This window comes from Spermophilus citellus (genome assembly GCF_964194105.1).
Source record: "Spermophilus citellus genome assembly, chromosome: 10".
Lineage (NCBI taxonomy): Eukaryota > Metazoa > Chordata > Mammalia > Rodentia > Sciuridae > Spermophilus > Spermophilus citellus.
The window spans coordinates 132,836,376-132,848,677 of NC_138197.1; the positions used below are offsets into that span (position 1 = coordinate 132,836,376).

General features: G+C 49.4%; 1 protein-coding gene across 4 annotated transcripts in view; it reads left to right on the forward strand.

Moving 5' to 3' along the window:
* The window catches only part of LOC308658900 (proline-rich protein 5), a 114,606-nt gene that overhangs the window by 88,452 nt on the left and 13,852 nt on the right, over nucleotides 1–12,302 (forward strand). For all 4 annotated transcript variants that reach the window (XM_081311829.1, XM_081311830.1, XM_081311827.1 and 1 more), the window contains 2 exons: nucleotides 1,417–1,515; nucleotides 2,329–2,439. In XM_081311829.1, the coding sequence (XP_081167955.1) occupies nucleotides 1,417–1,515; nucleotides 2,329–2,439 (210 nt within the window). The remainder of the gene's footprint in view (nucleotides 1–1,416; nucleotides 1,516–2,328; nucleotides 2,440–12,302) is intronic.

Consider the following 12,302-nt stretch of genomic DNA (forward strand, 5'->3'; position numbering starts at 1 on the left):
GCAGCCTGCTCTAGGTCACACAGTAAGGGTGGGGGCTGGGATTCCAACTCTAGCCTGGGTCCTTCCACCCTTCATCCTGCCTCAGGAATCAGGGAGGGTTGGGGGCCCTGGAGCCAGGACTAGGGTATGCTGCCTGTTGGCTGTGTGTCACTGGGCAGTAATATGACCTCTCTGAGCCCTGGAGTCATTTGAAGATGGAAGAATTGTATGAATCTGGCAGGAGAACTATGGTCTCCAGCAGGGGCCAGACTGTCCCTGAGTCCTGTGGAGTCTGAGTGGGCAGGTGGCAAGGACACTCCGTGGGACCCTCCACCCCTAGTGCTGGAACCCAGAGTGTCCTTTGTGTGCATCACTCCCAGCACTTGGTGGCTCTTCAGCCACCCAGCCTTCAGTCCGGGTCCCCAGCCTCCTGCAGAACAGCAACCTTGAGTTCAGGGCCCAGCCAAGTCACCCTGTGAAACCCACCAGGGGCCAGGGACCCAGCGCTGCTTCTCCCTCCTCCACTAGGGGGAGCCCATGCACACAGATGGGCCTCCCTCTGGTCCCCTGCAGGTGGGACTGGCTCAGGCCACCAGCCCAGGCAGCCACGCTGGGCCAAGTGGTTCACTCCTACTCTATGTAATTTCCTGCCGCGATCCCCCATTTTCTGGTTGTTTTTGCAGTGGTGAAATTGGATTATTTTAATTTCACAATGTATACTGCACTGAGAATGCATGAACACTTATTTCAAGGCTTGCAAATTGTCATAATAGTAACGAATTTGGTTTTGCTGACTCCGTAACTCCCTTCCTGGTAACTGCGATTCCACCCCCACATCCATAGTTGTGCCTCTGGAATACGCACATAGGGGAGGTGCTGCTCCAAAAGTACAAGAGAAAACCAGCCTGGGTCTCGCAATCGAGGAACCTGAGCTTCATTAATATGATCGTCACAGGTGCCTGGCGATGGATGAGTTTGTGCAAATCACCTCCTTCTGTCTCACGGGCGGGGCCCCATCCGAGGAGGAGCGAGTTGTCCCGGTGAGGGACAGGACGGGGTTGCTGGATGCAGCCAGGGCTCCTCCGGCTTTATGGCTGTGCTGGCGTCCTGTGTCCCCAGGGACAAGCCTGGAGACTGCCACTTGGTCCCTGCCCTTGGGGACACTCTCAATGAGGAGGTGTCAAATGCAAAGCCATGTGCCACCCAGGCCCAGCACCCTGGGTCCCAGCACCCTGGATCCCAGCACCCTGTGCAGACTCAGGGTGGATTCAAGTTGGGCACATTTTATTGATGGGCATGGGGATGGCACTGGGCACATGGCAGGCCTCAGGAGGGACAGCCTCAGACGTCCCATCTCCAGGAGCTGCCACCTGCCCTCCCCAGGCCCTGCAGGGCCTCTCCCTGCCGCCTGACCCCTGCTGTCTTCTGCTTTCCTAGTCACAAGTTTGGGAAAAAGGTCACCTATTGCAGCTCCCTGAGAGAGCTCCGGGGGCACCTCCAGTGTGACCAGCTGCCCATCCCCCAAGAGGTGCTGCGGTGAGTGCCCGCCAGGCTGGGGGCTGGGGGGATGGGCACTGGGGCTGGGGACTGGGGGGCTGGGCACCACTGGGGACTGGGAGCTGGGGCTGGGGGACTAGGGGGCTTGGGGCTGGGGGACTAGGGGGCTGGGGCTGGGGGACTAGGGGGCTTGGGGCTGGGGGACTAGGGGGCTTGGGGCTGGGGCTGAGGCTGGGGGGCTGGGGGCTGGGGCTGGGGCGAAAGGGTCCTTGGAGGACCATGACTGGACCCGGAGGCCATGGGGACCATGGTCGACTGTGGGCTTGGGCAAGACCCCAACCCAGGCTGCACTAGGGTCACTGGGGTTGGCTCCCAGGGGCTCCCATTGGGGCAGTTTTGTGGGGGAGACCAGCGTCCCAGCTGCAGCTCTGGGGCCCACCTTGTGGTCTGGGGTGTCCAGGACCGTGCAGGCGGCCAGTAGCATCAAAGGCAGGGTCCCGTGGGTCCTCGGGAGACGGGGCTTGGGAGGGTGTGAATCAGGCTCTGGGCAGCCAGGGCCCCCAAAGTGGTCCAGGGACCCTGCAGAAGGAGCCAGAGGACACACGAATCCTGCCCTCCGGGCGGGGCTGTGGATCTGGGTTTTACCCTGATGTCCCCGGTGTGTGCTCTGAGCTCCAGAGTCGGAGACCCTGGTCTGAGGGCAGGACAGGGTTTTGTAGTCCTGATCTGGGCTGTGCCCAGTGATGACCGAGGCATGTCTCTGGATCGGGTCCCACCCAGCACCTGGAAGTGGCCTCCCGCAGCCATGGGCTGTCCCCTGCGACGTGTGACTTGCCTCTTTTGTGTTCCCAGGTATGACGAGAAGCTCCGTGACCTGCACAGCGGGCTGCCGCCTCCTGCCACCAAGAAGCCACCGCCCCGGCCGCCTCTGCCCACCCAGCAGTTCGGTGTGAGTCTGCAATAGTAAGTGAGCCCACGTCCGCCTCCCCAGTCCTGGAGGCTCTGGGACCAGGGACCGTCCTGGACCCCTGTCTCCGGTGGCTGAGCCCGACCCTGCAGGGCCAGCGCAGCCTGAGGCCGCCCCGGAGGCCCGTGCTCCCGGCTCCTGTGTCTGTACCCGCGTGTGGGACCCAGCGGCGGGCAGAGCACCAGGGACCTGGGGGCCGCCCAGTGCCCTGGGAGGTTCTGGCTCCCTGCCCTCCAGGCCGTGCCGGACCTTGCTCATGTGACTGGCTTTGGCCAGTGACATCACAGCAGAATTGGGGGGCCCTCGGGAAGGAGTAGTAAGAGCTGGTGCCCCCACTTCTCCCTGCACCCCCCGGGCACCCTGCCCACCTGCGCCACACAGGGCAGGAGCGAGAAATAAGCTGACGGATTAGACTGCCGAGGTCCCCAATTGTCCCTCAGCACGGCCTCTCCTTCCTGATCAAGACCTTATTAGCCGTGACTTGAACTCGCCCCTCCTCTCAGCAAGCTTCGTGTTTCTGAAATGAACAGCCTGAGCGAGCCGGGATGGAGCCCAGGGCGCTTACCACTGAGCACACCCCAGCCCTCCTTTGTGTTTTATTGAGAGATGGGGTCTTGCTGAGTTGCTTAGGGCCTCGTAAGTTGCCCAGGCTGCTTTGACCTTGCGATCCTCCTGCCTCAGCCTCCCAAGCTGCTGGGATCACAGGCGAGCGCTACTGCGCGGGGCTTACCGTCTGTAACCTTCAGGGACTCCGAGAGCCATTCTGTGCCCCGCCCCCCTTCCCTCTGTCCCCAACTTCATCTTTTACAATCTGTCTCAGTGGTGTCTCCTCCAGGAAGCCCTTCTGCCCTGGCGTCTTGGCTGCCAGGAGGGCCTCCCCGTTGCAGCCCCATCCCAGCAGCTGCGGTGCTGAGCCAGCCGGGTCATGAGCTTGCACCCCCCCCTCCCCCCGTATCCCTCCTCTGGCCGTGGAAGACGAGGCTGCTCATCCCACAGCTCTGGGGAGGTCGGGTCAGCTACAGGATGGCCACACCAGAGTGCAGTGAGTGTCCTTTTCCTCGCGTCCATCTGGCGTGTTAGAAACTCACATGGGATCTGGCCGTTACCTAAAACTCTGATGCTCCTGGGCCCGCGGTGGGCTTGGCGAGTAGGGGGCTTGCTGCCCCGCCCTCCGGGGCTCTGGGGCCAGGCGGGTCGGATCTGGCCCTGAGCACCTGCCCGCTTTCCTTGGCCTGAAGCAGCTGTCCCCTGACGGGGAAAGGGAGTTTGCAGAAGAGATAGGTTAAGGACCTTGGGGCAGGGTATTGTCCTGGGTCATGGGGTCCTCTAGGGACCTTTCAGCTCCTCGGGGCCTCGGGGTGGGGTGGGGTGGGGTGGGGCGACAGTGGCTTCTGTCCTGCACTCTGAGAATGGGTTGGCGTGGAGCCGTCACAGCAGGGCTCTTCTCTAGCTGCCACCTTGCTGTGCCCTCTTGACCCCAGGGCCAGTGGGGACTGTTAAAACCAGCTCATGAACGAGCAGAGCTGGGTGCAGCTCCGAGGCAGGGGCCTGGGTTACCTAACACACGGAAAAAAACTCAGTTGGTTGTGTCTTCAGGGAACGGGGAGTGACACTGGGCCACCCCGAGAGCCGTCCCATGCTCCACTTGGAGAGAGAATCCACACGACTGCCTCTTTAAATTAATATTTTATGCTGTTTGGTTGCCAATGAGTGTAATAAAATGGCAATAAACATATTAAATAAAGCACCAGATATGTAATTTGTTTGGACTGGGAATGAATGGAAGTCATTAAAATTCATAACCAGATCCTATTCACAAATGTTAATTTGCTGAGTTAAGTTCAAAAGCGCACAGGAAGCTTCGCTGGGGACACACGGCTTCCACCGTGAGGGACGGGAGGTCCTGGAGGCCTGGCCAGGGCAGCGGGGCTCGCGGGTGTGGAGGGAGCAGGCTCTTCTGAGGGGCGGAGGCAGCTGTGGCACCTTCTGGCTTTGGGAGGCCCAGCGTCGACAGCCTCTGTCCCCGATTCTTTCCTGCACCTGGAGGTGAAGCCCTGGCCGGCTGTCCCTGGGGGACCCTGCTGCCCAGGGCTCTGCTCCCAGTCCTTTCCCTCCTCCAGGAAGCCCTCCCGGTAGCTCCACAGATTGGGAGGCGAGCTGCCCGTGACACTCGTGTGACACTCGTGTGACACACACCGCTGCGTCCTGGGCCCAGCACAGCAGTGTTCAGTGGCTGGGTGAAGACTAACCGTGGGCCCAGGACTGTCCAGCCCAGGGTCATCTTTTTAAGTGCACGATGTGTGCTCACAGGCCTGGGTCACCAGCACCGTCATCTAATTCCAGAGCATTTTCGTCACCTCGAAAAGGGCCCTGTGTCCTTTAGCCGTCACTCCCTGTCCCTCCCCCAGCCCCTGCCACGTTCGGATCCACCTTCTGTCTCTGGATTTGCCTGTTCCAGACGTTTCTTATACACAGTCATGCAAGCTGGGCACGGGGGCGTGGGCACCTGTGGTCCCAGCTCCAGGGAGGCTGAGCCGGAGGACCCCTTGAGCCCAGGAGTTCCAGTCCAGCCTGGGCAATGGAGGGAGGGCCCCGTCAAAATAAGTAAAAACACGCACGTGTGGCCATTTGCCCCTGGGCTCTTTCCTGGAGGTGTACTTCCAAGGTCTGGACCTGACGTGCCCCTGGATACGCAGGTGTTTTCATTGCTGGTGGTGAACAGCGGTTGGTGAATCGCGGTGGTGAACAGTGGGCTGATTTTGCCTGTTGGTGGTTTTGGGGCTCAAGATCCATGCACTGGTCTCCCAGGCACCCAGGAGGGGTCGCGGGGCCTCACAGGATCTGCGCTTAACTGCTCCAAAGTGCTGCCCCACCTGGTCCCACCAGCAATGTCGGTTCCAGTCTCTCCACAGAGCCCGCCCCTGCTGCCCGCCTGTGCTGAGGCAGCCCCTGAAGCTCCCGCCTGGTTCCCTCCTGGCTACCGCTTGGCACATCTTTCTTCTGTGCTCAGTGTCCATTTGCATATCTCCATGGAGATGTGTCTATCCATCAAACCCTCTGCCCATTGGCTTGCTATTTGCCTTTTTCTTGTTAAGATAACATTTGATCTATATATTATGGCCTCCAGCTCTGTGTAAGATACAGTTCACAAGTATTTTCTCCCGTTCTGTGGGTTGTCTTTACACCTTCTTTTTTAAAAGTTTATTTGTTTATTCTGAATTGTTATACATGACAGAGAATGCGTGTCGACTCACAGTGCTCATACGGAGCACAGTTTTCATGTCTCTGGTTGTTCACAAAGTAGAGTCACACCATTCTGGCTTCATACCTGTACCTGGGGTAGTGATGTCCATCTCATTCCACCGTCTTTCCTACCCCCTGCCCTTCCCTTCCCCTCCCTCCCCTTTGCCCTATCCAGAGTTCTTCCGTTCCCTCCATGCTCCCCCATCCCCATTATGATCAGATCCACATATCAGAGAAAACATTTGGCCGTTGGTTTTTGGGATTGGCTAACTTCACTTAGCATCATATTCTCCAACTCCATGCAATGCCATGATTTTATTCTCTTTTAATATTCCATTGTGCATATATACCACATTTTCTTTATCCATTCATCTATTGAAGGGCATCTAGGTTGGTTCAACAGTTTAGCTATTGTGATCTGTGCTGCTATAAACATGGATGTGGCTGTGTCCCTGTAGTAGGCTGTTTTTAAGTCCTTTGGGTGTAGACCGAGTAGTGGGATAGCTGGGTCAAATGGTGGTTCCATTCCCAGTTTTCCAAGGAATCTCCATACTGCTTTCCATATTGGCTGCACCCATTTGCAGTCCCATCAGCAATGTATGAGTGTGCCTTTTCCCCACATCCTCGCCAACACTTATTGTTGTTTGTATTCTTAACAGCTGCCATTCTGACTGGAGTGAGATGAAATCTTAGAGTGGTTTTGATTTGCATTTCTCTAATTGCTAGAGATGATGAATATTTTTCATATATTTGTGGGCTGACTGTATATCCTCTTCTGAGGAGTGTCAGTTCAGTTCCTTGGCCCATTTATCGACTGGGTTATTTGTATTTTTGGTGTTAAGGTTTTTGAGTGCTTTATATTCCCTAGAGATGAGTGCTCTATCTGATGTGCTTGTGGTAAAGATTTGCTCCCATTCTGTAGGCTCTCTATTCACCTCACTGTTTGTTTCTCTTGCTGAGAAGAAGCTTTTTGGTTTGAATCATCCCATTTATTGATTCTTGCTTTTAATTCTTGCGCTATAGGAGTCTTATTAAGGAAGTCGGGGCCTAATCCGGCATAATGGAGATTTGGGTCTACTTTTTCCTTCAGTAGGCACAGAGTCTCTGGTCTAATTCCTAGGTCCTTGAAGCACTTTGAATTGAGTTTTGTGCATGGTGACAGAGAGTGGCTTAATTTCATTTTGCTGCATATAGACTCCAGTTTTCCTAGCACCATTTTTGAATAAGCTATCTTCTCTCGAATATATGTTCTGGCACCTTTGTCTGGTATGAGAGAACTGTATTTATGTGGGTTTGTCTCTGTGTCCTCTACTCTGTAGCATTGTCTACAAGTCTATTTCGGTGCCTTTAAAAATATCTATTATTATTATTATTACTTTTAGTTGTAGTGGACACAATACATGTATTTATTTATGGTACCAGGGATTAAACTCACGGATATTCAACCACTGAGCCACATCCCCAGCCCTATTTTGTATTTTATTTAGAAACAGAGTCTCACTGAGTTGCTTAGGGCCTCACCATTACTGAGGCTGGCTTTGAACTCTCAATTCTCCTGTCTCAGCCTCCCGAGCCTCTGGATTACAGGCGTGCACCACTGCACCCAGCCCATGCCATTTTTGTTACTGTTGCCCTGTGGTATAGTTCAAGGTCTGGTGTAGTGATACCACCTGCTTCACTCTTCTGTTAAGGATTGCTTTGGCTATTCTGGGACTCTTATTTTTCCAGATGAATTTCATGACTGCTTTTTCTATTTCTATGAGGAATGTCATTGGGATTTTGATTTGAATTGCATTAAATCTATAGAGTGCTTTTGGTATATGGTCATTTTGACAATATTAATTCTGCCTATCCAAGAACAAGGGAGATCTTTCCATCTAGAAGACAGAAAAGATTGCTTTAATTTCTTTCTTTACCATTCTGTAGTTTTCTTGTAGAGGTCTTTCACCTCTTTCGTTGATTCCCAGGTACTCTATTTTTTTTTCTGAGGTATTGTAAATGGGGTGGTTTTCCTAGTTTCTCTTTAGAGGATTTGTCACTGATGTACAGAAATGCCTTTGACTTATGGGTGTTGGTTTTATATCCGATTGCTTTGCTGAATTCATTTATTGGTTCTAGAAGTTTTCTGGTGGAATTTTTTGCATCCTCTAAGTATAGAATCATGTCGTAGGCAAACAATGATGGCTTGAGTTCTCCTTTTCCTATCCATTTCCCTTTAACTTCTTTCATCTGTCTAATTACTCTGACTAGAGTTTCAGAGACTATGTTAAATAGAAGTGGTGAAAGAGGGCATCCCTGCCTTGTTCCAGTTTTTAGAGGGAATGTTCCAATTTTTCTCCATTTAGAATGATGTTGGCCTGGAGCTTAGTATGAATAGCTTTTACAGTGTTGAGATGTGTTCCTGTTATCCCTAGTTTTTCTAGTGCTTTGAACTGAAGGGGTGCTGTATTTTGTCGAATGCTTTCTCTGCGTCTATTGAGGTGATCATATGATTCTTATCTTTAAGTCTATTGATGTGATGAATGACATTTATTGATTTCCACATGTTGAACCAACCTTGCATCCCTGGGATGGACCCCACTTGATCATGGTGCACTATCCTTTTAATGTGGTTTTGTATGCAACTGGCCAGGATTTTATTGAGAATTTTTGCATCTATCTTCATTAGATATTGGTCTGAAGTTTTCTTACTTTGATGTGTCTTTATCTGGTTTTGGAATCAGTGATATTGGCCTCAGAGAATGAGTTTGGAAGTGTTCTTTTTCTATTTCATGGAATAATTTGAGGAGTATTGGTATTAGTTCTTTGAAGGTCTTGTAGAACTCGGCTGTGTATCCATTTGGTCCTGGGCTTTTCTTGGTTGGTAGGCTTCTGATGGCACCCTCTATTTCCTTGCTAAAAATCGATCTGTTTAAATTGTTTTATATCATCCTGATTCAGTTTGGGCAAATCATATGAGTATAGAAATTTGTTGATGCCTTCGGTATTTTCTATTTTGTTGGAGTACAAATTTTCAAAATAATTTCTAATTATCTTCTGTATTTCTGTCGTATCCATGTGATATTTCCCTGTTCATCACAGATGTTAGGAATTTGAGTTTTCTCTCTCCTTCTCTTCATTAGCATGGCTAAGGGTTTGTCAATTTTATTTGTTTCTTGAAAGAACCAACTTTTTTTGTCGATTTTTTCAATTGTTTCTTTTGTTTCAATTTAATTGATTTCAGCTCTGATTTTAATTATTTCCTGTCTTCTACTACTTTGGGGGTTGATTTGTTCTTCTTTTTCTAGGGCTTTGAGATGTAAAGTTAGGTCCTTTATTTCTTGAATTTTTCTTCTTTTAAGGGATGGACTCCATGCAATGAACTTTCCTCTTAGAACTGCTTCATAGTGTCCCAGAGGTTTCAATATGTTATATCTGTGCTCTCATTTACCTCTAAGAATTGTTTATCTCCTTTTTGATGTCTTTTTTAACCTATTGTTCATTCAGTAGCATATTATTTAGTCTCCAGGTGTTGGAGTAGCTTCTATTTTTTTATTTTATCATTGATTTCTAATCTCATTCCGTTACGATCTGATAGAATGCAGGTAGTATCTCAATTTTTTTTTATTTGATTAGAGTTTCTTTGTGGCATAATATATAGTCTATTTTAGAGAAGGATCCATGTGCTGCTGAGAAGAAAGTGTATTCACTCATTGATGGAAGAAATATTCTATATAAGTCTGTTAAGCCTAAGTTATTGATTGCATTATTGAGTTCTATAGTTTATTTGTTTAGCTTTTTGTTTGGAAGATGTATCCAGTGGTGAAAGAGGTGTGTTAAAGTCACCCAGAATTATTGTGCTGTGGTCTATTTGACTCTTGAACTTGAGAAGAGTTTTTTGATGAATGTAGATGCTCCATTGGGGCTTATATATTTATAACTGTTATGTCTTGTTGATGATGGTTCCCTTGAGCAGTGTGTAGTGTCCTTCTTTATCCCTTTTGATTAACTTTGGCTTGAAGCGTACTTTATTTGATATGAGGATGGAAACCCCTGCTTGTTTCCGCAGTCATGTGAGTGGCATGTTTTTTCCCAACCTTTCACCTTCAGTTTGTGGATGTCTTTTCCCATGGGATGAGTCTATTGAAGGCAGCACATTGTTGGGTCTTTTTTATTTTAAATCCAATCTGCCAGTGTATGACTTTTGATAGGTGAGTTTAGGCCAGTAACATTCAGGATTATTATTAAGACATGATTACATTCCTGGTCATTTTTGTTTATTTTTGGTATTTAACTTGAGTTGGTTTCTCCTTTGACTAGTATTTCCTTTAGTGATACCTCCCTTTGCTGATTTTCATTGTTGTTTTTTGTTTCCTCCTCATGGAATATTTTGCTGAGGGTGTTCTGTAGTGCAGGCTTCCTAGTGTTAAATTCTTTTAACTTTAGTTTATCAGGAAAGTTTTTATTTCATCATCAGATCTAAAGTCTAATTTTTCTGGATAGCAGATTCTTGGTTCACATCCATTTTTTTTTTTTTCAGAACTTGGTACATATTGTTCCAGGACCTCCCAGCATTAAAGGTCTGGGTTGAGAAATCTTCAGATATCCTAATTGGTTTCCCCCTCTATGTAACCTGATTTCTTTCTCTTGTGGCTTTTAAAATTCTCTCCTTATTCTGTATATCAGGCATTTTCATTATAAGGTGCCTTGGTGTGGATCTATTGTGATTTTGTATATTTGGTGTCCTGTAAGCCTCTTGTAATTGATTCTCCAATTCATGCTTCATGTTTGGAAAATTTTCTGACATTATTTCAATGAATATTATTCACTCCTTTGGTTTGGAACTCTGTGCCTTCCTCTATCCCAGTAATTCTTAAATCTGGTCTTTCTATGTTATCCCTTATTTCTTGAATATTCTGCTCATGGTTTCTTACCATTTTCACTGTGTGGTCAAGATTCTTTTCAAGATTATACATTTTGCCTTCATTGTCTGAGGTCCTATCTTCCATGTGATCTAATCTGTTGGTGGTGCTTTCTATTGAGTTTTTAATTTGGTTTATTGTTTCTTTCATTTCAAGGATTTCTTTTTTTTTTTTTTCAGAAGCTCTGTCTCCTTATTGAAGTATCTTTTGCTTCCTGTATTTGCTTATGTAGCTCTTTATGGAAATGATCTTTTGCTGCCTGTATTTGCTCTCTTACATCCTTTAATTTACAGAGCATTTTAATCATGTTCATCTGGACTCCTTCTCTGTCTGTCCTTCTGCGGTGCTGGCCAGGGATTCCAATAATGTGGCATCTTGGTTTGTTGGAGGCACTTTCTTCCCTTGTTCTTTCCTGTGTCTTCCTCCTAGCTCTGGGATCGGAGGTGTTCCAGTTTTTACCCTATAGGCTTACAGTGTCCCTGCAGGGTTCCAATACCTCTTCTTTAAGGGAGAGAACAATGTGAACAGATCCCAATAGAAACAATATACAGCCTTAAACCAAAGAGCTGCTATTAAGACATTTACGGTTTCTCACAATATACAGAAATGGTGAGTTCAGTTATTACCTACAACCTGAACAGCAGGTCTGCAAGAGGGTCACAGTTTCTGATGGTGGACAAAGAGCCAGGGGGGAGGGGTAGGATGAGATGTTGAGGGGGAGGAGGTGAGGATACAGAGTTACTAGATCTTAGGAAGATGAAAGAGGAATCTAAAGAAGTTGGTTAGTAGCAGGAGAAAAGAGAGAAAGTGATTTGGGGAGACAAGTAAGTGGGAAGACAACAGAGTATAACAAACAAACATAAAAATTAGGAAAAATAGAAAGTGTAAAAATAGGAGATAAACGAATATACACACCACTGTGATATACTATTCAGACGTCCCAGTCCTCAGCAGCCTAATCCCTGGAAAGTGCCTGGTTTCACAAATGTTGGGGTGTGAGGGTGGGAGAAGAGAGGGGGGAAATCTCCAAGGAAGGTAGAGGGCTGTTTTTGTTGGGGGTCAGTGTCTTTCGCGCTTCCCTCTGGTCCAGTAGGTGGGCTGTCTGGTTGGCTGGTATCTGCACCCTCAGGATGGGGAGGGTTATCAGGTGGGAGCTCTTGGAGGTGGGGTAGGATAGCACTTGCCCTTCCCCATGGGGGACTGCACCCCGAGGATCTCCTTTGGGGCTGCTCGTGTGACGTGGACACCTGGTCTTACCTCCTGATCTCGCCTACTGACCTCACAATTCCTGGTCTCTAGTCTCTAGGCTGTACCTCACTCACCCTCCCTTTCTACTTCCCAGCGGGAACCTCTCTCTCTGGAGGTCTTGTGGGCTGCGCTCTGGGGGCCACGTACCTGTCAGAGAGCTGTTTGTGTTGGGCAGTTCAGGGCCAGGCAGGCATGGGCCAGTTAGCGGCTGCGGGGGAGAGGGGGCAGCTGGGGACTTGATATTGCTTCCAAGCTTCACCTGGTGTCCCAAGCTGGGAGTCGCCCCAACTAACGATGGTGACGAAGCTGTCCCAAGATGGAGGTGGCTGCTTTCAGAAATGGGGTGTTGGGTCGGGTAAGGCCGGACGGTGGTGTGCAGTGTTGTGGCTGGTGGCCATCTCCAGACCCTGTGCAGTGTCCCCAGGTGCAGGCTATCATGTGTAGGGGACTTAGGAAGCCCAGCAGTG